At 43.7% G+C, this 26,983-nt stretch overlaps 1 protein-coding gene across 1 annotated transcript in view; it reads left to right on the top strand.

Annotated features, from left to right (window-relative positions):
• Nucleotides 1-21,280, top strand: part of asrgl1 (asparaginase and isoaspartyl peptidase 1) — a 48,946-nt gene extending 27,666 nt beyond the window's left edge. The window contains exons 3-7 of the mRNA XM_078541281.1: nucleotides 5,192-5,346; nucleotides 6,958-7,076; nucleotides 8,661-8,771; nucleotides 20,445-20,691; nucleotides 20,816-21,280. Coding sequence (XP_078397407.1) covers nucleotides 5,192-5,346; nucleotides 6,958-7,076; nucleotides 8,661-8,771; nucleotides 20,445-20,662 — 603 coding nt within the window. The 3' untranslated portion in view covers nucleotides 20,663-20,691; nucleotides 20,816-21,280. The remainder of the gene's footprint in view (nucleotides 1-5,191; nucleotides 5,347-6,957; nucleotides 7,077-8,660; nucleotides 8,772-20,444; nucleotides 20,692-20,815) is intronic.
• Nucleotides 21,281-26,983: the final 5,703 nt, after the last annotated feature.

Raw genomic sequence — 26,983 nt, 5'->3', positions numbered from 1 at the left:
CAGATCCCCTCATTCTTCTAAACTCTAGTGACTACAGGCCCAGTCGAACCAATCTCTCCTCATAAGACAGTCCTGCCATCCCCAGTATCAGCCTCGAGAACCTTCGCTGCACTCCCTCTATGGCAAGTATATCCTTTCTTAGGTACGGAGACCAAAACTGCACACATTATTCCAGGTGTGGTCTCACCGAGGCCCTGTATAACTGCAGTAAGACACCCCTACTTCTGAACTCAAATCCTCTTGTAATGAAGGCCAACACACCATTTGCCTTTCTAATTTCTTGCTGCATCTGTCTATTTATTTTCATTGACTAGCGTACAAGGACACACAGATCCCTTTGTACACCCACACTTCCCAATATATCACCGTTTAAATAATACTCTGCCTTTCTGTTCTTCATACCAAAGCGTATAACTTCAGATCAGATCTTTCTGTCTGATCAGTTGCACAAACAAAGTTCCACACCTCTATTTGAAGAATGAGGGAGTATCCTGACCACCAGTCATCTCTCAATCAACACCACCAAACCAGATTAATGGCCAGTCACTACTTCTGTTGTTTGTGGGACCTTGCTGTGAGCAATTTGACTGCTGTATTTCCCAACATAACAATCGTGACTGCATTTGGAGAGCATTTGATCTGTTTGAAACATCTTGGGACGTCTAAGGACATGATAAGGTTCTACATTAATGCAAGTTCTTCCTTCTGTTTCCTCCTTCATTTCATTCTCTTCCTGCACTCATCTCAAATAGACAGGCTGAAATCAGGAGCTTTTTTGGGAGATTGTGGTTCAGGATCCTATAGTGCAGTCCAATGACTCTGTCAGGGCCTCTCACTCAGAAACCAGTCACTGTCACTCACTTGTGTTGTAGAACTAAAATTAATGGAATATGAGGTAGAAATAATAACACAAAAAATTTGGTGCATTCCAAATGTCTATTTAGTGGAGCTCCTTTTCTACAAGAGATACATTCTCAGTGCCATGCTATCCCACAACATACACTGAGAGACTATATCTGATTTGGAACCAAACCTCTGCTTTCCAAGATGGTCAGCATGTAATTTTGATCATCAAACATTTGATGGCTGAACCCCAGTTTTTAATTGCTGCCCTGTAATTGCTATTGGTGTGTTTAGTGCCTTCTTTGTACACTTTTGTTTTTATTCCCTTTTCAAGCCACTGGTATTGAGCACGGCAAAAGCCTGCTCCAAACTGGAATGTTGTAGAAATACTACATTCTCTGCCTGAGCTTTCGACCATTAATCTTTAGTGGTCTGAACCAGCTAGTAGTAATTGCAGATAGGGAGCCCAGTGAGATGGGTGTGCGGATAGTCCACTCACTTTCACTAGGTCCACTGAAGCAACGTAGCTGAGATTAGCAACTCTGATGAAACAGTGTGGATGTAAACCTGAATCTCTTCGATCTCTTATTGGCCAGTGTTCCAATAGTTAGAGCAAAGAGTGCAAACAACTTAGATTTGCCTAATTATTGAGTGTTTTTCTTGGGTGCGGCCTTCAGGCCAGTGATATATATCCCCATTGCACTGACTGAATCAAATAGAAATCTGTTTGGTTACCTCAACAGTGTTCACATGGACTATGCTGTCTACTCCATAATGTAGTGACACCACTTTTATGTTGATCCTTGGTCTACTGTTGCTGTTTTTCCAATTATAGGGAGTAACCTCAATAGACTCTGTCCAGAAGGGCATATTTTAGCAAGTTTCACCCTGCAGGTTTGATTATTTGGTTATACATGTGTATAATACGATGTATTCTGTTGTTTTCTCCCATATCTCCTATTGGCGTCTGATTCTATAGTAACCAATTACCATTTGTTAACTTACGTAGTTCACCCCTGAGCAGAGACTGAGAGTCAACAGGGCATTGAACCGTGGTATGGAGAGGTAGGCATTAGTAACTGACCCTGTCATCACCAAAAGCTCACTTTTCACCACAAAATTTGTTGAGCGGGAGCAGCAACCTTGCTCTCTCTTTTTGAGGCCCCAACAGTAATGGGGAGGCAGGGAGGGTCAGACTGAGAGCCTGCAATCATGGAAGTTCTGACCATCTTAAAGACACTAACTTATTAACATTTTATAGGCGCATATCCCTCCAAACAGCAGGTCAAATTGTCAGGCTAGCTGCAGGTGAGAGGCAAACAGCAGTAATGGAGAACCACAGCCAAGGACCATGGCAATCAGAAGGGCTATGGGGCGGAGAGGTCAGCAATTGGGGTTAGGGGGGGTAAGAGGTGAGCAATTGGGGTGAGGGGAGAGAGGTGAGCAATTGGGGTGAGGGGGCAGAGGTCAGCAATTGGGCTGGGGGGGGAAGAGATCAACAATTGGGGTGAGTGGGGGAAGAGGTCAGCAATTGGGCTGAGGGGGGTGGAAGAGGTCAGCAATTGGGCTGAGTGGGGGGGGGAAAGAGGTCAGCAATTTGGCTGAGGGGTGGGGGAAAGAGGTCAGCAATCTGGGTGAGGGGGGAGAGGTCAGTAATCGGGGTGAGGGGGAGAGGTCAGCAATCGGGGCAAGGGGGGAGAGGTAAGCAATCGGTGTGGAGGGGTGGAGAGCAGCAATCGAGGTGAGGGGGGGTAGGTGAGCAATTGGGGTGAGGGGGGAGAGGTCAGCAATCAGTGTGGGGGGTGGAGAGGGTGAGGAGGGAAGAAGTCAGCAATCAGTATGGGGGGGTGGAGAGGTGAGCAATCGGGTGTGTGGGGGGGTGGAGAGGGTGAGGGGGGAGAGGTGAGCAATCGGGGCGAGGTGGGGAATGGTCAGCAATCGGGGTGAGGGGGGAGAGGTGAGCAATTGGGGTGAGGGGGGTAGAGGTGAGCAAACGGGGCGAGGTGGGGAATGGTCAGCAATCGGGGTGAGGGGGGAGAGGTGAGCAATTGGGGTGAGGGGGGAGAGGTGAGCAATCGGTGTGGGAGGGGTGGAGAGCAGCAATCGAGGCGAGGGGAGAGAGGTGAGCAATCGGGATGAGGGGTGTAGAGGTCAGCAATCAGTGTGGGAGGGTGGAGAGGGTGAGGGGGGAGAGGTGAGCAATCAGGGTGAGGGGGGAATGGTCAGCAATCGGGGTGAGGGGGGAGAGGTGAGCAATCGGTGTGGGAGGGGTGGAGAGCAGCAATCAAGGCGAGGGGAGAGAGGTGAGCAATCGGGATGAGGGGTGCAGAGGTCAGCAATCAGTGTGGGAGGGTGGAGAGGGAGAGGGGGGAGAGGTGAGCAATCAGGGTGAGGGGTGTAGAGGTGAGCAATCAGGGTGAGGGGTGTAGAGGTGAGCAATCAGGGTGAGGGGTGTAGAGGTGAGCAATCAGGGTGAGGGGGGTAGAGGTGAGCAATCAGTGTGGGGGGGTGGAGAGGGTGAGGGGGGAGAGGTGAGCAATCGGGGCGAGGGGGGTAATGGTCAGCAATCGGGGTGAGGGGGAAGAGGTGAGCAATTGGGGTGAGGGGGGTAGAGGTGAGCAAACAGGGCGAGGGGGGGAATGGTCGGCAATTGGGGTGAGGGGGGAGAGGTGAGCAATCGATGTGGGGGGGGTGGAGAGCAGCAATTGAGGCGAGGGGAGAGAGGTGAGCAATCGGGATGAGGGGTGTAGAGGTCAGCAATCAGTGTGGGGGGGTGGAGAGGGTGAGGGGGGAGAGGTGAGCAATCAGGGTGAGGGGTGTAGAGGTGAGCAATCAGGGTGAGGGGGGAATGGTCAGCAATCGGGGTGAGGGGGGAGAGGTGAGCAATCGGTGTGGGAGGGGTGGAGAGCAGCAATCAAGGCGAGGGGAGAGAGGTGAGCAATCGGGATGAGGGGTGCAGAGGTCAGCAATCAGTGTGGGAGGGTGGAGAGGGAGAGGGGGGAGAGGTGAGCAATCAGGGTGAGGGGTGTAGAGGTGAGCAATCAGGGTGAGGGGTGTAGAGGTGAGCAATCAGGGTGAGGGGGGTAGAGGTGAGCAATCAGTGTGGGGGGGTGGAGAGAGTGAGGGGGGAGAGGTGAGCAATCGGGGCGAGGGGGGTAATGATCAGCAATCGGGGTGAGGGGGGAGAGGTGAGCAATTGGGGTGAGGGGGGTAGAGGTGAGCAAACAGGGCGAGGGGGGGAATGGTCGGCAATTGGGGTGAGGGGGGAGAGGTGAGCAATCGATGTGGGGGGGGTGGAGAGCAGCAATCGAGGCGAGGGGAGAGAGGTGAGCAATCGGGATGAGGGGTGTAGAGGTCAGCAATCAGTGTGGGGGGGTGGAGAGGGTGAGGGGGGAGAGGTGAGCAATCAGGGTGAGGGGTGTAGAGGTGAGCAATCAGGGTGAGGGGGTGAATGGTCAGCAGTCGGGGTGAGGGGGAGAGGTGAGCAAACGGTGTGAGGGGGGTAGAGGTGAGCAATCGGGGTGAGGGGGTGAATGGTCAGCAGTCGGGGTGAGGGGGAGAGGTGAGCAAACGGTGTGAGGGGGGTAGAGGTGAGCAATCAGGGTGAGGGGGTGAATAGTCAGCAGTCGGGGTGAGGGGGAGAGGTGAGCAATTGGGGTGAGGGGGGTAGAGGTGAGCAATCGAGGTGAGGGGGGGAGAGGTGAGCAATCGAGATGACGGGGAGGAGAGATGAGCCATCGCGGTGAGGGGGGTAGAGGTGAGCAATCGGGGTGAGGCGGGGGAAAGGTGAGCAATCGGGGTGAGGCGGGGGAAAGGTCAGCAGTTGGGTTTGCGGGGGTTGGGTGGGGGGAGTCCTCTTCACACAGGTGCTGGCAGGTCCTGCCTCCCTATCACTGAAATGTCTCTTTGGGAAACCTGAGCAGCTGCAGTGAATTTTAAATTGGTCTTTCAATATCCCCCCACCTCCAGAACCTATGAGGTAATGAATATCGAAGCTGAACCATTGCCATTTGGAACAATGATTCTAACCCTATGTCAGGGTACTCTCACCAGCTGCAGCCTAGTTGTGCAGGTCCAGAGCTGGTGGTTCTCGCTTGGGTGAGCTAATGTTTATTACAGCGTTAAATATTGGCTGATTCCAACTTTCAGACTCAGCCTGATCTGTATGATGATATTGATCTCAAATCTGATATTATTATCTATGTCCAATGGCCATTGTCTCCCTGTTGCAGCTCGAGAGTCTGTAGTATTTTAGATACTCCTAAACCCATTCATTTGGCCTGTTTAGAAGTGAATCTGATACGGATTTGTTTTTTTAAATATTAATTGGAACCTGCTTCTTTTCTAGACCAAACATGTGATGCTGAGTGACCGAGGTGCATCGCGATTCGCTAAAGCATTGGGTTTCCCGGAAGTGCCAATGGAGTCTTTGATTACAGAAAGATCGAGAGAACGATGGAGACAAAACCTCCAAGCAGCTTCTACCCCACTGGATTCACAGATGTAAATACATTTAATTCAAATCCCCTGTTCCTAACTGGGCAAGGTTTAATATCCTTTACCTTGGGCAGAATCCTACACATTTACTTTTAATGCTTTCAGTATAAATGCAGTTGTGTTATTTTTTTGTGTGGCTCATTTGGTATCAATTAGCCTTTCTTACAATACAGCATCTATTTAGATTGAATGCCATATTAACCTCACTGTGTTAACCTAGTGTAATATGTGGCCTTGGACATTCCCAAGATTTCTGCCCACACGTATCAGCATAATCTGAGAAGTGAATAAATAAGTGCTAAAATGAATTGCAAACATAACTACATGAATATGTTTTATGCTGGTTCAAAAGTCCAATCACCAGAAGCAGCACCTACTCACAATACTGGCCCCAGGTTGGAAATGGTGAGTTTCTACTAATTGTATCCGTTCAGGGGCATTCATCACATTGTGCCTAGATGTTCAGACACACAGACACCCATGGTGGTGTGATGCCACCTGTACTTACAGTACCCTGCAGTCAACTGAGTTTTCTTCTGCTGCAAATACTTTCAAGTTCAGTCAGCTCCAGACAAGCAGGGTACATCTTTTTGGTCTCAGTTGAGTGCTGGTCACAGGTGAAGAGCAGATTAATGTTTTTTTTTGAAAAATATACTTTATTCATAAAATATCTGGAAGAACATTCCAAACCATTTCAAAATCACCATCACAAAAGTACAATCAGATTCATCTTTTACACATGTATCACAAGGTGCATCAATACAATCAATGAATATTACAATCATTTCAATATGGTCAACGCAGACAATCAGACAATGGTATTGGAGTTATCAACATACATCATTTTGCACTCTGAGATGCTTCAATACATTTATAATACACTTAGTATTCACTGCATACATTCATTTTGAGCTGTACAGCCCGAGGGGCTCTCAACAGTTCCCAGTCCCTCGGTGCACTGAGGCAGAAAGGTCTTAGACAGCGACCTTTCCCCATTGCGCCTTTGCGGCGACTGCCCCAAGCTTTAGTGCGTCCCTCAGCACGTAGTCCTGGACTTTGGAATGTGCCAGTCTGCAACACTCCGTCAGGGACAACTCTTTGCGCTGAAAGACCAACAAGTTTCGGACAGACCAAAGAGCGTCTTTCACCGAGTTGATGATCCTCCAGCTGCAGTTGACCAAGAGCAGATCAAGGTTGTCAGTTGAAGCCAATTTGAAATGTAAGGTCAAGAGTAGTTCATCAGTCAGCTGGAGAATGGCTGGTTTCCTGGGACCCTCTTTATAGTACTGGAGCCACAAACTGACTTCAATCAATGACACTGCTTGATTGCACTCATCCCTGGGAGATTTTGTTTGGGTTTATGTTAATAAGGCTGTGCAGAAACTTGAGTGTAACTTCAGCAAAACTCCTAGTAGTAACTCCATGCCATGAGGTATAAAACTTAAGATGCTACAAATTTGAATAAGAATTGGAACACTAGTGCTCCAGTAATTTTAAATCAGGATGCTCTGCTTCATTTGATAAAATGCCTGTGTAATACTGAAGGATGCTGCACTAACACTTAGGTTAAAAGATTTATAATCTCTTAAGTTTCGCCTTTGATTCCTTCTCTAACAGTGATCATGGGACAATTGGTGCTGTTGCATTAGACACTGATGGGAATGTGGCTTGTGCCACCTCTACTGGAGGACTCAGCAACACATTGGTGGGTCGGATTGGTGATACTCCCTGCATAGGTACAATATTTCCTCTTGTTCCCTGCATGGTATTCCTAAATTATCTGCTTTCAAGTGGTGTATATACGTATTCACAATGACCAAGGGGAGAAAACAACAATCGCATGTCTCCCTCCATTTATCAATAGAGACAGGGAAGGTGGAGGGGGTGGGGAAAGGTGGGGAGCTGAGGGCGGGATAAATGGTGGGTGGTGGAAGTGGGAAAGGGGTGAGGGGCAATGTGGGGGAAGGGCGAAACCAAGCCACTTCATTTCATCTTCACTTTTTCTGCCAATTGCCTTAAATCTATGTGCCCTGGTCACTGATCCTCCTGTTGGTAGAACTAGTTTCTTTTTCTTTGCTTTATGAAAGCCATGCATAATTTTGAACATCTGTATCAAATCTTCCCTCAACCTACTGTGTAAGGAGAACAACCCCAGCTTCTCTAGTCTCTCCACGTAACTGTAGCCTGTATCCTTAGTACCATTTCAGTAAATCTGCTCGCTAGGGCTTTTACATCTGTGCTAAAGTATGATTACCTGCAATCAAGCACAGTTCTCAAGCTGGGTCCTAACAATTTATAAAGATTTGGGGAACTTCTTGGTTTTCCTTTACTCTGTGCCTTCTATTATAAAGCCAAGGATCCCATGCTTTTTTAAATTCTTTACAGTTTTTCAAAGATTTGCTTACATAACCCACGGATATCTGTTTCTGCACACCCTTTCAAATTATGCCCCATTTATACTGCCTCTCCTCACTCATCCCATCAACATGTATCACTTCACACTTCTCTGTACTAAATTTCATCACCCACATGTCTGCTCGTTTCGTCAGTTTGTCTTTGGCCATGAGTCTGATCATTTCGTCAATCTGTCTGTGATGTTTGTTCCAATTGTACTGTTTACTGATTCCTATTTATACATTGCTTCTTGGCTGAATGCAGGTATTAATCTGGGTTTATTTTACCTGTACTGCTTAATATTTTATACACTTATAATCTTTTAATCCACAGATATACATTTTGTAAGTGCAGCACAAATCCCCCTGCAGTGAACAAGGTGAGGTCAGGTTATACAAGGTGAGATCAGGTTATACACTTGCTGTCACTTTTAACAGGCCCACCTTTCTACATATATCAAAAGCAAAATATTGCCAACACTGGAAATCTGAAATAAAAGCGCAAACTGCTGGAAGTAATCTACCTGTGTAGAGAGAGAAACAGAATTAATGCTTCAGGTCGATCACCTTCCTTCAGAAACTGTTTTTCTTGCTCTACACATGCTGCCAGACCTGCTGGATATTTCCAGCATTTTCTGTTTCATTTTCTCACCCTATATCCTTGGACTGATTTGGACTCTGTGAAGGGGACAGCTCTGAACAGGTTGATCTCACGTGAGGAATTTCAGGGGATAATTTACATCCTACTGCTTTGTGATTCAGTGTACTGGCACTTTGCAGAAACTGTTGGTGTGCGTTATGCACAGTGGACAGATAAAATCCCCCACCCAGCTCTCCGCAGGGTGATTAATTCCTGGAATCTCTTCCAATGCAGTTTTTGAGACCATGAACGGCCAGCTTTACATTTGCATGTGTTTTTTTGAGCAGGAAGTGGAGGCTATGCTGATAACCTGAGTGGTGCAGTGTCTACCACAGGAAAAGGAGAGGCAATTATGAAGATGACCCTGGCTAGATTGATTGTGTTTTACATGGAACGAGGTAGTCCAATTTTTAAACTATCAATTGAATGTTATGTGGTGACTAAGCGTGATGTACAAAGTGGAAAATCAAATCTTGACCTAATTTTAAGATTGTGATCCTGAAAATCCTCAGGGATGTGATGCCAACAGTAATGTCAGGGTGGTACTTTTCAGTCACCACCCCACATTCACCTTTTTGCAGAATGCTGGGTCAGTGAGAGGCCACCTCATCTGTATGGAGCTAGAGCAGGCATGGGGCTGTTGAACAAGCTTCTGCTGCTAAGGATGCATCTTGGGTCCCTGCCTACCTTAAGGCTACCAGATCATCCTTCTTGCACTTCTCTCTATGTTCTGCAGAGTCACAATGTCATTCCTGAAGTTGGGAATTTGAACACAATATTGCAGATGAGGTCTCGTTAGTAGTTCTAATGAAAGGTAATAAATTCTGTATCTCTCCTCAGATGCTGCCTGATTCACTGTGTATTTCCAGCATTTTTTTTATTTGAGGCCTTGTTACCTTGTTACCTGAGCCCTGGGAAACTCCACTCATCACCAGACCCATTGCAAAGCTATTGCCTTTAAAATCACCCTTTGCTTATAGCTGCTTATCGAATTTATGATCCATGTAGCCATCTCATCCTTCATGCCATGAGGCATAACTTTTGCACAGAGCAACTCATGAGCACCTCATTTATCAGAAGCTTTTTCAAAATCCAAGGTGACATTGCCTGCCTCCTTGAACCACCATCCAAGCAATGTCTTCAAAAACCTGGATTTGGTTTGTCAATCATCATCTGTTCTCTGGAACTGCAGAGTATCTGGTAGTAGCTCTCAGCATTCTAGATGATCAGTGAAGCATCTTTTATGATGCTTAATTAGCTTTCCCATCACAAGGATGAACCCAATGGTCTGTTATTTCTAGGATTTAATTTTAAACCTTTTTCCACTAGATGCACCTTTCTCCAATTAACTGGCACTATCTCTGTTCTGAGTGAGCTATTGAAAATGTACACTGGGCTGTACATACTTAAGAAATAGCCTACTCTCTAAGGGCTGAATTTATGCGTCCAAGTCGGGGACAGAATTTGGAAAATTCCTGATTCTGCAAACCCAATTCAGGAGAAAGTGCCCCGAACGGTTGGATTTTTGTTCTGGAGGGGCCGATGCTAACTGGAGCCAGAAAGAGCTCGGAGGCAGCCACAGGGGCTGCCGGGTGCTGAGGCAAGCTGTTTAAAAGGCCTACCTCAGTGCTCTGGGACTTTGTCCCAGGTGTAACAAAAGTATTAAAGCCAAAAACACCCCCCTCATCCCCTCAACCATGCCAAGTCATGCCCCCCACACACTCCCCATCGCCCCTCATACCCTCCATGCCAACCCATGTCCCCCATCCACCACCCTTTGTTCTTAACACCTTTCATGCCAACTCACCCAGAATCCGCAATGCACAGACCTCAAGTATCATGCTGAGATGAAATAAAGTAAAATTTTAAGCATCTTTACAGACTTCACTCAATTAAAAACAAACTAATTGATAAAAGCCAGTTAATACATTTAAATCCCTTCAAAGACAGCTAATCCTTTTATAACCTTTCTGAGCTGTCTATCAGACTGTGAATTTACAGACACCCACATGATGACAATGATAGGTTGTGGAAAGCAGTCACGCAGCAATAATACTATAATGATAGCCCTCACACTTATGTCAACAAACATTTATTGAAATTGCAAGCACCGTTTTTTTTTCCCAGCTGTAAGCTGACTATTTTTTTTCTTCAAAATTTAAAGGGCAGGGTGTTTAAATGACTCCAAAGAACTTATCCACTTTTTACACATGTTTATGTCTATTCCACAGTCCTAAAGGGGCGGCCTGTACCCTGTCTGGTGGAGGTGTGGGGTGGGGAGGACCTCGCCCGTGGTGGTGTGGGGGGACGGTGTGGTTGTCCTGCAAATTCCTTCGGTAGGTTTGGACCTTTTCTTCAAATGTCTGAAGCCCACAAGTCGTGTTTTGGAAATCTTGGTAACAAAAATTGCTTCTGTTTGAAGACAGCTGTGCTTTTAAATGTGCTGCTGCCTCTGTGAACTGCAGATGCATGAAATACCTCCTGCCCTTGTTCATCCAGTGAAAATGGTGGGTTCAGGGCAGGATTTTCAGATTCTGGGTTTTGGCACCACTTTGGCTAAGACGCAGAGCCGTTCAGACTCAGTGAAAATTCAGGCCCAAGTGCCTCTCTTGAGATCCCCACCATCACAGATGCCAGTCTTCAGCCAATCACTGGTTGCACTGGATATGTCAAAGGCTATAGCTCTCGACAACATCCCAGCTGTGGAACTGAAGAGTGAATGGAAGTGTACTCCAGAACTAGCCACACCCCTAAGCCAAACTGTTGCAGTACAATGCAACATTGGCATCTACCTGACAAAGTGCAAAATTGCCCAGGTATGTCTTGTCCAGAAGAATGAGGACAAGTCCAACCTGGTCAACTACTGTCCTATTAACCACACTCGATCATCAGCAAAGTGAGGGAAGGAGTCATCAACATTGCTATTAAGTGGCACGTACTCACCAATAACTGGTCACAAATGCTTAGTGCAGGCTCTTCCAGGAGTAGTGTGCTCCAGCCCTTATTACAGACTTGAACCAAACAGGAACAAAAAGCTGAACTCTATATGAGGTAAGAGTGACTGACCTTGGAATCAAAGCAGCATTTGACCAAGTGTGGCATCAAGGAACTGTAACTCTAGTAATATTGAAGCCACTGGGAATAAGGAGGAGACTCTCCATTATTTGGAGTCATACCTAGCACAAAAGAAGATGGATGTAGTTGTTGGAAGCCTGTTATCTCAGCCCCAGGGCATTGCTGCAGGAGTCTCTTGACTAGACCCAACCATATTCAGCTGCTTCATCAATGACCTTTCCTCTCTCAGGTCTAAGGCTCTTCACATATAATTATTGCAATTTCCCATCCTGACTTGGAACTGTATTTCTGCAATGTCACTGGGTCAAAATCCTGGAACTCCCTGCCTAACATCATTGTGGAAGCACCTTCACCACATGGACTGTAGCAGTTCAAGAAGGATGCTCACCAGCACCTTCTCAATGGCAATAAATGCTGGCCTTTCTTGCAAATGACACAAAGATTGGCCGGGTAGTTAACAGTGAGGCTGAGTGTCTTGGGGTACAGGAAGATATAGATGGGATGGTCAAATGGGCAGATAAGTGGCAGATGGAATTTAACCCTGAAAAGTGTGAGGTGATACACTTTGGAAGGAGTAATTTGACACAGAAGTATTCAATGAACGGCATGACACTAGGAAGTTCTGAGGAACAAAGGGACCTTAGCCTATGTGTCCATAGATCTCTGAAGGCAGAAGGGCATGTTAGTGGGGTGGTGAAAAAGGCATATGGGACACTTGCCTTTATCAATCGAGGCATAGATTACAAAAGTAGGGAGATCATGTTGGAGTTGTATAGAACCTTGGTGAGGCCACAGCTGGAATACTGTGTGCAGTTCTGGTCGCCACATTATAGGAAGGATGTGATTGCACTGGAGGGGGTGCAGAGGAGATTCACCAGGATGTTGCCTGGGATGAAACATTTAAGTTATGAAGAGAGGTTGGATAGACTTGGGTTGTTTTCGTTGGAGCAGAGAAGACTGAGGGGTGACCTGATCGAGGTGTACAAGATTATGAGGGGCATGGACAGGGTGGATAGGGAGCAGCTGTTCCCCTTATTTGAAGGGTCAGTCATGACAAGACATATGTTCAAGGTGAGGGGCAGGAGGTTTATGGGGGGATGTGAGGAAATACTTTTTTACCCAGAGGGTGGTGATGGTCTGGAGTGCACTGCCTGGGAGGTTGGTGGAAGCAGGTTGCCTCACATCCTTTAAAAAGTATCTGGATGAGCACTTGGCATGTCATAACATTCAAGGCTATGGGCCAACTGCTGGTAAATGGGATTAGGTAGGTAGGTCAGGTGTATCTCACGTGTCAGTGCAGATTCGATAGGCCGAAGGGCCTCTTCTGCACTGAGAGATTCTGTGATTTCCCATGTCCCTAAAAATGAATTTTTAAAAAATCAGTGGATGGAAAGTACATTGTGCCCACATCCCCATGATGCAGGTGAGGCTTCATATCTAGAGCATATATTTGTAAAGTTTAATCTTGAATTGATGGCCTAATATATGCTATAAAGATCAGAGAAATTCTGTAGCTGTACCATTCAGTTCCTGTAGAAGGCAGTAAATGCTCTTGTAGTGGAAGCAAAGAATGGTCTTGTGTTCTCATTCACTAACTTTCTTTGCAATGCTTTATAAGGACAGAAAATCTCAGGCTGCTCCTATGATTTTATGTAATAGGCTTTTAAAAAAAATTGTTTAATCAGTTAGTCTGGGCTAAAACCAACTACAACAGAATAGTAATCAAGTTAAATAGGCAATTTTTTGCCTGCACTCTGTAAATGAATGCAAGTTGCAGCTGAGGTGAAGAGAAAATATGTCCCATACTGAGAATTTCATGTTAGTCTGTTGTACCACGTTACTGTCTTTAGTTAGGAATTTTCCAAAAGGCGACCTGCATCGCATCATTTTGAGTGAGACTCCCACTGTCGGTCTGATTTTATAAAAGTCTGAAATTTCTCCCTTTTTTTGAGCAGCACTAATTGCAAAAGCTTTGGTCTATAGCAGTCGGTCTCCTATTTTTCTTCTGGATTCTCGTAGGTATGAATTACATTCTATTGCTTTCCCTTTAATTGGAACCACATCTAAGTTACCTCTTCCTATTCCCAAGGCCTTTCCAAATGCTTCTTGTTGTTCAGTAAACTTTGAGCAAAGGGAGTTTAATTACAGCAAGTTAAAATAACAGCTGTGTAATAACAGTATTTTATCTTTTAGAATACCTCCATTCCAAGCTTTTCAGAAAAAGAGCATCAAGGGATTCTAATATTTCACTAAATTCCTAACTAAAGATGGTAATGTGCTACAACCGGTTAATCAGCTAACATAAAATTCTCAGTATGGGGCATATTTTCTCTGCACCTCAGCTGTGACTTGAGCTCCATTTACAGAGCTCAGGGTGCAAGTAAAAAGATTCCACGTTTAATTTTATTTTTATTACTGCTCTAGTTGATTTCTTCCCCAACTAAATTTATTAAAATCTTTTTAAAAGCCCCTGTGAAAGTAATTTGAACCAACAATGAAAAAAGTGTTCTTTGACCTTTCGGCAATGTCGATTACTGTTGCTTTTGTTTGTTGGTTAAATATTAATTCTGTCATCAATTATTTGAAAGAGCTCTGTTTCCATGAACGTAAAAAAATCAGAACGAGAAGAATTACTTCCATTAATTTTTCTAGAGATTTTCAGAGAAAATATTTTTTTAAGACCCCAATGTATGTTTCTTCAAACATTCCTACTCCCAGTTTAGTTTTCCTCCTCAGTTTTATTTACGTTTATCCAATCCCTTTCTTTAAACTATTGTAGGTCTTACCTCTGCTCTGGAAAGTTATGCAAGCTTTAGCCCCTCGAGCCTGTTCCCCCTTCACAGTGATCATGGCTGATCTAGTGATTGTGATTCCTATTATCCACCTTTGTCCCATATCCCTTAATACCTTTGTTTTCAGGATGTGAGCGATACGGCAAGGCCACATTTATTGCCTAATTGTCCTGAGAAGGTATTGATATACCTTCTCATTGAACTTCCGCAGTGTTTGTGGGGTAGTCGCTAGGTTAGGAATTCCAGGATACCGATCCACCCAAGGTGAAGGAACAGAATGACATGTCCAGATCATAATGGGGTGTGACTTGGAGTTCCCAACAGTTGCTGCTGATGAAGGACATGGGGTTGGTTAGTACTGTTGAAGGAAAGTTGGTGTGTTGCTGCACTGCATTCTGTAGATCATACATACTACAGCCATAGTTCAGCAGCAGTAGAGGAATGGATAATGTGTCCACATTCAGGGATCCCAATCAAGCAGTTTGCTCTGTGTTACATGGTGTTGAACATCTTGAGTGTTGTTTCAGTTAGGAACAAAGGAGCAGGATGAGGCCATTTAGCCTCTTAACTCCTTTTTATCCAACTTTGTCCCATATCCCTTAATACCTTTGGCCAATCTATCAATCTCAGTTTTAAAATTAACAATTGATCAAGCATCAATTGCTGTTTGTGGAAGAGAACTTCAAACTCCTACTACTTGCATCCACCCTGGGGCATGGTGAGTTTTCTAATTTGACTCTTGTAGATGATGGACAGGCTTTGAGAACCATTCATCAGAGTATCCAGTCTCTGCCCTGTTCTGAAAGCCACATTGTTGATCTGGCTGGTCCAGTTAAGCTTCTCATCAGTGGTGACCACCAGGATATTGATGATGGGGTAGTCAGTGATGGTGGTGCTGTTAAAGCCCAGGAGGAGATAGTTGAGCATTTTCTTGTTGGAGTTGGTTATTGCTTTGCTAGTATATACTGCCTGCCACTTGAATGTTGTCCAGGTTCTGCTGTAGATTGGCATGGACTGCTTCGCTACTGGAGGAATTATGAATGGAGTTGGACGCTGTGGAATCCCCACTCCTGACCTTTATGATGGAAGGAAGATTATTGATGGAGCAGCTGAAAAATGTGAGGAACTCCCGATGTCCTGATAGTAAAGCAGAATACTATGGATGCTGGAAATCTGAAATAAAAACCGAGAATGCTGAAGATAGTCAGCAGGTCAGGCAGTAACTATGGAGAGGAACAAGTTAACATTTCAGGCAGGTCATGACCTTTCAAAAACAGTTAATGTTTCAGGTCGTGACCTTTCATCGATCCTGATGAAAGGTCACAAACTGAAACTTTAACTCTGTTTTTCTCTCCACAGGTGCTGCTGAGTATTACCAGCATTTTCTGTTTGCATTGTTGACATCCTGAGGTTATGCTGAGTCACTTTCAACAATCCATTGGTCTCAGTTTTGCTCGGGCTCCTTGACACCATACTGGATTCACTAAAGCCTTGATGTCAAAGGCAATTATTCTCACATTTCCTCTGGCACACAGTTTCTCTATCTGTTTCTGGTTCAAGGTTGTGACAAGACCTGGAGCTCAATGATTCTGACAGAACCTAAACTGAGCATTATTGAGCAGGTTATTAGCTTGGTACTATTGATGACCACTTCCATCACTTTGTGATGTTTCCGAGAATGTTTCCGTGATAATTGGCAGCATTAAATCTAATCTGTTTTATGTGGTTAGGACATATGTGACCTACTTTCCATATTGTCGGGTAGATCCCTGTGCCATTGTTACATTGGAATAGGTTGACTAATAAGCAACTAGTTTGTGTTTGCAAGTCTTGAACATCACAGCCAGATTGTCCAATGCACCCAGCCACATTTTGATGTCACCTGGAGTGAACTGGACTGGCTGCACACTGACATTTATCAAGTGACCCGTGTTTTGCACCTCTGTAACCTCTTGAATGTTGACAGTTCGCTTGTTGCTTTGGACAACTTTAAGGTCTTTGGCAGAGTCTGGCACCATATAGTTCACATGACAATAGAATGATGTGCAACCAACATGCTGTCTTATCCTGTGCTGTAATTAGGAACAGAGGAAATAGGAGCAGGAGTAGGGCATTCAGTCCCTTGAACCTGCTCCGCGAATCCACTAGATCATGGCTGATTTTCCTCAACACCATTTTCACACACGATCCCCATATCCTTTGATATGTTTACTATCTAGAAATCTATCGATCTCTCTCTTGAATATATTCAATGACTGAGCTTCCACAGCCCTCTGAGGTAGAATTTTGGAATTCAAAGATTTACCACCCTGAGTGAAGAAATTCCTCCTCATCTCAATCCTAAATGGCCTACCTCTTATTCTGAGACTTTGTATCCTGGTTCTAGACAGGTTCCCAGCTAGGGAAAATATCCTTCCTGCATCTACCCTGTCAAGCCCTGGAAGAATTTTGTATGTTTCAGTAAGATCACCTGTAGAGAATATAGACTGAGTCTCCTCAATCTTTCCTCATAGGAATTCACCAAGGCTCCTCAGACAGCACCTTCCAAACCCTCAACCACTACCAGAACAAGAGCAGCAGATAGATGGGAACGCCACCACCTAGAAGTTCCCCTCCAAGGCACTCACCATCCTGACTTGGAAATATATCGCTGTTCCTTCACTGTTGCTGGGTCAAAATCCTGGAACTCCCTAACAGCACTGTGGGTGTACCTACTCCACATGGGCTGCAGCAGTTCAAGAAGGAAGCTCACCACAATCTTCTCAAGGGCAACTGGGGATGGGCAATAAATGATGGCCACATCCCGTGAATGAATTTTAAAAAAGGACAATCCCAGGGATCAGTCTGGTGAACCTTTGTTGCACTCCTTCTATGGCAAGTAGTTGATGGTTCACCATCTGATTCTCCATGTTTGAACTGATGGGCTCCTCAGGTATGCCTTATTGGTGATCTTCTCAACTTGTCATAATCATATCTACTATTTTAATGGTAGTTCCATAGTCTTTCATATTGCTTGTGCTCAGTCCGTATATCTTTCATTCTTCTAACAGTGCAATGGCTGACTCACCGCATTTCATTTTCCCCAGGTCCTTTTAATAGCACAATGAAAATCTTTGTTTCAATTCCTTGAAGAGTTTCTTGATATCCTTCTCAAGTCTAATCAACTTCTTAGCCTTGGCTCTGCTCTTAGCCATTCTTCAGAAAGCATACACCATTCCTAAGCAGGCCATTCCTTGAGCTCCAAAGAAGAATCATGTTGGACTGAAGTGTTAACTCTCTCTCTTCCACACACGCTGCCAGACCTGCTGAGTTTTTCCAGCACTTTGTTTTATTCCTTTAAATATTTATCTTTACACCTATTGGTACTAAGGCTTAGAGACAATTTCCCCAAACCTTTATTAATTTAAATGATTGGTTTCCATTTGCAGATTGTCTCCTATGGTTAGAAACTTGTGTCTTTATCCTCTGCCATGTTTAAGTTAGTGCAGCCCAGTTTTATCAGGGAGCCCTGAATATGGGCGGTTGGTTCCTGGAGAATATGCAGGATGGCCATCCTGATCACCTTGCTGGCAAATAATGTCACCCTGTTCAAATACTTTATATCACTAAGCTACTTTAGGGATTGATTTACAGTAAATGGGAAGTAGAAACAAAAGTCACATCACAATCATCAAATGCAGATTACATACAGACAGCATTGAGTGTTTTAAAATAGTCTGGAGTCCTTCCAGCTCCTCTCAGAAAACTCTTAGGAAGACGTAGGGTACTTTTATCTTCAACAGCGGCAAAAAACAAGCAATAACTGATTTGCAGTCCATTATACAGTCTGCTTGATTCTTCTTTACGCTGCACTGAGTGAAAAGGAAGATTAGGCAGGGTGAGTAATGAGCAGCATTAACTATCACCCAATTCATGTCATCATTGAAAATTAAAATGACTCCTACAAACTCTGGTGGTTTGTACACAAGCTCTGCTAACAGAACTCGAGTCATCCCATACTGAGAAAATGTCTTGGTACATAAGTATGTTTTCCATTTTACAGACACACTTATTTCGAAGGTGGTTTCACTAATCTCGCTCCAAGACAATGACATTAATCCTAATTTCACACTTGAACATCATTTGCTCGGCTATTACAGAAATGAACAGCCGTATGTGTGGCACAATTAATTTATGGCTGCACAGCCGACCACTGCCGCTAACATGGTTGATACTGACAACTCTTTTGCCTGGGTTACTGATCATGATGAACATTTAAACTACCCTGGGGTGAAATTCCACTGGAACTCTTGTGGCAGATCAGCACTGAATTTAAGCCCCTCTTCTTATTTAACTCAACTGATTTTCAAAAATTCCTGTTCCCTTCATTTAGGTGAACCATCTGCTAGCAGTCATTACAGCATTTTTCAGTGAGTGCTTAATGTCCATTTTGGGGTTAATACACTTTTATATTGATACACACCCAATGTGTATGTGTGACAGAGAACAAAATTCTGCCCTGGATGTTCTATTGCTGATCCATTGAGTTCATCTCTAAAGAACAGGACTTGTACACATCACCAAGATGCACCCCTAGTTCCATTACTTCATGGTCATTTATTAAAGTGATTGAGCACTAGGATGAATATGAACTAATCAAAAAGACCCAACATGGACTTGTAAAGGGCAGGTTATGCCTAATGAACCTAGTTGAATTATTTGAGAATATTACTAATGTAGTGGATAAGAGAACATCTGCCGATGTTATTTATCTGAACTCCAGAGGCATCCGATAAGGTTCTAAGTTTGGAAAAATGAGGAGGTCTTGTGATGCAGTTGGTTGCCCCCCTACCTCTGAGCCAGAAGCTCTGAATTCAAGTCTTCACTCCAGGACTTGATGGCCAAGGAAGGTGCATTCATAACACGACTGAATAGGTTGAGAATCAATCTGCAAATACTTCCAACATATCATTTTGACTCTGCCTGACTGTATTGATTTTCTAAATGTCCTGCTACGACCACCTTAATAATGGATTCTAGCATTTTCCCAATGACGGACGTTAGGCTAACTGGCCTATAGTTTCCTGCTTTCTGTCTCCCTCATTTGTTGAATGTAGGTGTTACATTTGTGGTTTTACAAACCACTAGAACCTTTCCAGAATCTAGGGAATTTTGGAAGATTTACAACCAATGCATCGACTGTCTCTGTGGCCACTTCTTTTAAGATCCTAAGGTTTGCCTTTTCCACCATCCCCTGCCCCCCTCCCCCCAAACTTTGGCTTCCTCACTACTCCGCCCCTCACTCTCCCCCCCGCGCCCCCCCCCCACCCCCCACACACACTTTTCCTGCTTCCCTCTTTCTTTGTAGAAAGAACAGGGTACATAAGGGCACTGCAGTGAATGTATTATATCCGAACTTTGACAAGGCCTGTTCGTAGTAGACTCGTAACTAAGGTCAGCATGTAGAGTGAGCGGACAAGTAGCAGAATGAATAACAATATGGTTACAAAACTGGGACTAGAGATTGAAGGTCGTTTCTCAGACTGACTGAATGTGATGTTCCACAGGGTATTAGTCCTGAAACTACTGTCCGTCAGTTATTTCAATAATTTGTACTTGGGAATCAGAAGTACAATTTCAAAATTATATGGAAATCATCAGTATTGTTAATACTGTCAAATATTACAGCAAAAGAGAAATGCAGGAAAACTTGCAGAGTTGGCATGTAAGTGGCAAATTAACTTTAATGATTAATTTGTTAAATTGCATTTTGCTAGAAGAATACAGAGGGGTACCTCCTTGGATTTGTCTTTAAAATTTCGAAGGGATTTGATAGTGCAATCATAGAGAAGAATGGGAGTCCAAAATGAGATGAAATGAATATAAGCTGTTCACTAATAAATCCAATAATTAATAAATTAATTAGTCTTTTATCCAGAGAGAGTTTAGAATATGGAATTCACTACATGATGTAGCTGAGATGAATAGCATAGATGTCTTTACAGAGATGCTAGCTCAGTACATGAGGGAGAAAGGGATAGATGGGGGTGGAGCATAAACACTGATGTGGAGTAGTTGGGTCTAATAGCCTATGATGTAAAATTCTAAGTAAAGCATTCATATCCTGTCCATAGGAAAAAAGGAAATGTATAGGAAAGTTTGGGCAAAATATAACCATTGTGTGTTTTATCTTTAATCTTCTCCCCCCCCACCTCCACTTAATAGGCATGTCTCCAGCAGAGGCTGCTGACACTAGCCTTCAATGTCTGTGGACCAGATTACAGAGTCATGCTGGAGTAATAGTCATTGACAATGCTGGGGACTGGACAGCCAAGTTCACCACTGAAAATATGCCATGGGCTGCAGTAACGGCTGGCAAGGTCTATTATGGCATTGCTTTGGGAGAGATCCGTACTTCTGCCATTGAAGATATTTGCCAGTGAAGTTCCCAGAAGGAAGAAGTGACACCCAGGTATTCATGATTCGTCTTCTCCTATTTGCATTGGATCATTGATGAATAACCTCATCTACCAAATATCACTGGCATTATTCATGAAATATATGCTCCCTTATAGTCAACCCTTTTGGTCTTGCAGAGCAGGAAGATCCCTGGCTTGATCCTTGATCTGTGCTGAGTAATCTGATTACTAAGGACACCATAATCGGCTTCAATGACCATGAATGAATGACGAGTGGAAATCAGTCAGGCTTGCTTCTTCAGATCACAATCCACTGACGACCTCGATGCCCCTCGTTGTGTATAAATGTCAGTGAAGACAGTCCTTCCATAATTGTACAGCCTGGTGCTTAGGATCACACAGGAACAGTGTTACTGGAAGGAAGCCGTTGTCTGTGGAGCAAGTCAGCAGCTTCAGGTGCTAAATAAGATACTAGACAAAAGGAAACCACTAGTTCAACTCCATGATCAGTGGAAACATTTGCTGCTATAGAAAGGCCATGTGTCAAAATATTATTTTTCCCCAAGGACTGTTCTTGAGATTTTCTCGAGGGCTACTCTTTGGTTTTCAGAGACTCAGTGTCATAGAGGTCTACAGCACGGAAAAAGGCCCTTCGGCCCCTCAAGTCTGCGCCTGTCAAACAAGTACTTAACTATTCCAATTCCATTTTCCAGCACTAGGCCCATAGCCTTGTATGCCATGGCATCGCAAATACTTAAGAGTCATAGAGGTCTACTAGAATTTAAATTCCACTAGCTGCCATGGTGGGATTTGAACCCATGTTCCCAGAGCATGAGTCTGGGCCTCTGGATTATTAGTCCAGTGACATTAACCACTACACCACTATCTCCCCTTGCACTTCTCATTAACTCCTTTAGGTGATGCAGTCACGGAGTAACATTACCTTCTGTATTTGTGTTGACCCATGCAGTATTTGGACTCAGAAGCAGAATCGGAAGAATTCATCAATATCACCAATGCAACACTCAAGGAAAGCATTAATTTCCTAGACACACCACAGTATTTAAATTGGCACAAGACAACAGGCATAAGTTTACAACAGAGATAAAGGCAAAATACTGCGGATGCTGGAAATCTGAAACAAAAACAATAAGTGCTGGAAAAACTCAGCAGGTCTGACAGCATCTGTGGGGAGAAAGGCAGAGTTAACATTTTGAGCCCACATGACTCTTCTTGAAGAAGAGTCATACGGACTCGAAATGTTAACTCTGTCTTTCTCTCTACAGATGCTGTCAGATCTGCTGAGTTTACAACAAATGTTTTTTTCAAAATAACTGACCCATTTCTACACAAAAAACCATGACCCTAAACACGCCTTCCGCAGCATGGTGAGGTCACAGCTAATGTGTTTTCATTGCATATAAAAAAAGCTGAAAGATTTTAACCAGGCAGTTACTACCCTTTTCATTGCATCTGAGATCTCAATCTCGAGTTTAAATTTAACAACTGACCTAGCATTGACATTGATCTAGCATCAGCTGCTGCTGCTGAAGAGAGTTCCAATCTTCTACCACCCATTCTGTGTAGAAGCATTTCCTAATTTCACTCCTGAAAGAGCTGGTTGTAATTTGTAGATTATGCTCCCCAGTCCGAGACTCCCCTAAATGAATCATTTACCTCATTACATTTCCTTCATCACAACAGTGACTACACTTCCAAAGTATTTCATTGGCCTCAAGCACTTTAGGATGTCCTGAGGAAAACACTATAAAAATGGAAGCCGTCCATTACTGTTTGGGATCTTGGTACATGCAAAATGATTGCATGTTTGTCTCTAACACAGTCACTGCACCTCGGGTAATTTGGTATTTGAAATTCCTTGACATATGATATCATAAATGCAAATCATTCTTATGAAATAAAACTATTCAGTATTAAATTTTCCAATTAAGTGTTAATTACAATAGCATCCACTATGTTTATCCCCATATAGTAGCTCCTGCTGAAGCAAGAAACTCCATGTTCATTTACAGGAAATTCATTACCTCAGTGAGTTCAACGTTTCTTGGCTGTCAGTGGTCTGAGTGTTGACAGGTTTAAAACTGTACTCCCCCCCTCGGCCTTGGCAGCCTGTCTCCATGTCATCACCCCCAACACAATGCCCGTCCCCCCGCAGCGTCTCTTTCTTCCCCTCTACCACCCCAGGCAGCTCCTACTCCCTTCACCTTCGCACTGCCTCCGATCACTGACTATTTCTCTCCCCTATTTGCTGCACTAGTGAGCTTATTAGCAGCAAGCATGGGAGAGAAGTGGCCTGTGATTGGAGGAGCAGTCCTCACAGAATCTGTCACAGGCAAATTTTCTCTCATCAGTCGACTCCTGTGATTAAATTTCCCAAAGCTTCCATCATTACAGTAATGAAGGAATATTACATTATCAAAGGTGCCACCTCATAGATGAAGCATTCAACTTATGCCCTGACTACCAGCTTAAGACTTCAATGTTTTCGTTGAAAAGGAGCAGGGAGTTCTTTCAGTGAACAAGGCCGCATTCATCCTTTAATCAAGATCAGCAAAACTGATTATCTCTTGCAGTTTGTGGGATATTGCTGTGTGCAAATTGATAGGTATTTTTTGCATACATAACAACAGTAACTACACTTCAAAAGTAATTACTTAGCTGTAAAGACACTTAAAGGATATCTTGAGATGGTGATATGATGCCACACAACACTATTCGGTTACTGTGCCCCAGTGTATTTTTACTCCCCAAGTCAATGTTTATTCATTCTTCTGTAATCACTGTTACACTCCTGGTTGGATACTAGCACATTGTGCCACAAGTACTGAGTTGGTCTTCAGTGGATTTCTCAGATGTTGATGCATATTTTAGGTAAATGGTATGCAAGGGTTGGCTTTTTAGAATTTGTCTTTCTCAAATGTAGGTTTATAGTTGATGCACCAAATCAATGCAGTTGAAATAGAATTTGTGCCCAGCAAATTTGGAATGGTTTATCTTAAAAGCAATGTAGGTATTGAAAAAACTCACATGTTGTGCCCTCATTTGATCATCTTTTCTATGTTTTTAAAGACAGGTTATATCAGCACACCGGCAAGTTACAAAAAAACCAAAAAAATTGTTAAAAAGTGCATCTGCTAAATGGGATGCTAAATTGCTAAACCAGATGATATGCACATGGATTAATATTGAACATTACATTGAATTGAAGATGTTTGATATTACAGTGATCAAATATTCATATTGTAATTCCAGTTGTTCTTTGGTTACAGTACACATTGTCCCATAAGTAGCTGTGGCAGGGCAACAAATGGTGCCCAATGTTAGTTGTACTTGCCCTTGTCCATTTAATCTCCATGACATTTTGCATTGAAAATTGCTGTATTGGGAGATGGAAACACTGTGGCACCCTCTACAAGACAACTGGGAACCGTGTGAACCATAGAACCATAGAAAAGTTACAGCACAGAAGGAGGTCATTCAGCCAATCTTGTCCATTCCAGCCCGAGGACGCCCAGTTGACCTTTCTAATCCCAACTTCCTGCACACGGCCCATAGCCCTGCAGCTTACAGCACTTAAGGTGCAGGTCCAAGTACTTTTTAAAAGAGTTTAAAGTTTCTGCCTCTACCACCAACTTGGGCAGCGAATTCCAGACACCCACTACCCTCTGCGTAAAAAAGTTCTTCCTCATGTACCCCCTACACCTTCTGCCATTTATCTTGAATCTATGTCCCCTGGTTCTAGAATTCTCCATCAAGGGAAACAATTTTATCCTGTCCACTCTATCTATTCCCCTCATAATTTTGTACATCACAATCAAGTCACCTCTCAGCCTTCTTTGTTCTAAGGAAAATAACCCCAACCTATCCAATCTCACCTCGTAGCTACACTTTTCTAACCCTGGCAACATTTTTGTAAACCTCCTCTGCACTCTCTCCAGAGCTATTACGTCCTTCCAGTAATGTGGTGACCAGAACTGCACACAGTACTCCAGTTGTGGCCTCACCAGTGTTTTATACAATCCCAACATTATATCCTTACTTTTATATTCTGTACCTCTGCCAATGAAGGAGAGCATTCCATATGCCTTCTTTACAACCTTGTCTACTTGAACTGCTGCCTTCAGGGACATATGTACTTGTACGCCAAGATCTCTCACTTCATCTACCCCTCTTAGTATATTCCAATTTATTGTGTAATCCCTGTAACTGTTTGACCTCCCTAAATGTATGACCTCACACTTCTCTATGTTAAAATCCATCTGCCACTTTACCGCCCACTCCACCAACCCATCTATATCGTTTTGGAAATTATGGCTATCCTCTACACTATCCACTACTCGGCCAATCTTTGTGTCATCTGCAAATTTCCCAATCGTGCCCCCCCACGTTCACGTCCAAATTGTTAATATATAACACACAGCAAAGGTCCCAACACTGAGCCCTGTGGAACACCACTTGAGACAGCTTTCCATTCGCAAGGGCATCCATCGACCATTACCCTTTATTTCCTGTTACAAAGCCAACCTTTTATCCAGTTTGCCACATTACCCTGAATCCCATGGCAGATTGGTCAGGAAAGTAAAAGCCCATGTGGGACCTTGTCAAATGCCTTGCTAAAATCCATGTACACAACACCCAATACACTACCTTCATCAACTCTTCTTGTCACTTCCTCAAAGAATTAAATCAAATTTGTGAGGCAAGACCTTCCTTTAACAAATCCATGCTGACCATCCCTGACTAGTCCATGCCTTTCCACATGACAGTTGATCTCTCAGGATTGATTCTACTAATTTGCTCACCACCGATGTAAGACTAACTGGCCTATAATTGTTTAGCATTTCCTTTGATCCCTTTTTAAACAATGGAACTACGTTTGCATTTCTCCAGTTCTCCAGTACCTCCCCTGTATCTAGTGAAGATTGGAAAGTCATCCTCAGAGCATCTGCTATCTCCTCCCTGACTTCCTTCAGCAGCCTCGGAAACAATCCATCTGGCCCTGGTGACTTATCCACTTTCAAGGATTTCAGCCCTTCGAGTACTTTCTCTTTATGACTGTCCCGTCCAATATCTTGCAGTGTTCCTGCTGGACTACTATATCTACATCCTCCCTTTCCTTTGTAAACACGGAGACAAAATATTCATTCAAAACCCTTTCCACAGCCTCTGCATCTATACACAAGTTTCCTTCTTCATCTCTGATAGGTCCCACTTTTTCCTTAACTAACCTTTTGGCATTAATGTATTGGTAAAACATCTTTGGATTATCTTTAACTTTACTTGCTAATCTTTTTTCATGCCCTTTCTTTGATTTCCTTATTTCCTTTTTTACTTTGTCCCTGCACTTCCTATATTCGTCTAGGCTATCTGCAGTGTTTAGCTCTTTGTGTCTATCGTATGCTTTCTTTTTCTGTTTGATCTTCCCCTGTATTCCTCTAGACAACCAGGGAGGTCTAGATTTGGCAGTACCACTCTTATTTTTGACATGTCTACTTTGTACAATTAGGATCTCCCTTTTTAGTGCTTCCCACTGGTTTTCCACTGTTTTATCCTCCAGCAGTGCTGTCCAGTCCACCTAAGCCAAGTCCCTTCTCATTTCTGCAAAATTCGCCTTCCCTGAGTTCAAGACTTCTACTCCTGCCTTATCTCTGTCTTTTCCATGGTAATGCTAAATCTAACTGAATTGTGATCACTGCCCCCGATATGGTTGCCAACTGTCACTTCACCCACTTGCCCTTCTTCGTTCCCAAAGACTAGGTCTAGAATTGCATCTAATCTCGTTGGGTTTGTCACTAATTGGTTGAAAAAATTTTCCTGGACACACTGCATGAATTATTCTCCCTCAGTGCCCCTTATATTGTTTGAATCCCAGTTGATATTAGGATAGTTGAAGTCTCCTACTATTATTGCCCTCTTGTTCTTACAAGCAGAAATTTGCCTCCATATTTATTCTTCTATCTCCCTTTCACTATTTGAGGGTCTGTAGTATACTCCCAGTAGTGTGACTGCCCCTTTTTTATTTCTAAGCTCAATCCATAAAGCCTCGTTTGTTGACCCATTTAGTATATCATCCCATCTCACAACTGGAATTGATTCTTTAACCATTCGTGCTATCCCCCACCTTTTTTTATCTCCTCTATCGTGTCCGAAGACTGTATAACCAGGGATATTAAGCTGCCAGTTTTGTCCCTCCTTTAGCCAGGTCTCCGTTATAGCAATGACATCCTGCTACCATGTGTCTACCTGTGCCCTTAACTCATCTACCTTGTTTGTAATACTCCTTGCATTGCAGTATAAACAGTTTAATCCCATCAATTTCCCTTG

This window comes from Cetorhinus maximus, chromosome 5, assembly GCF_964194155.1.
Source record: "Cetorhinus maximus chromosome 5, sCetMax3.hap1.1, whole genome shotgun sequence".
In the NCBI taxonomy this organism is placed as follows: domain Eukaryota; kingdom Metazoa; phylum Chordata; class Chondrichthyes; order Lamniformes; family Cetorhinidae; genus Cetorhinus; species Cetorhinus maximus.
The sequence above is the reverse complement of the archived record's forward strand: the minus strand, read 5'-3'. Positions and strand labels throughout refer to the sequence as shown.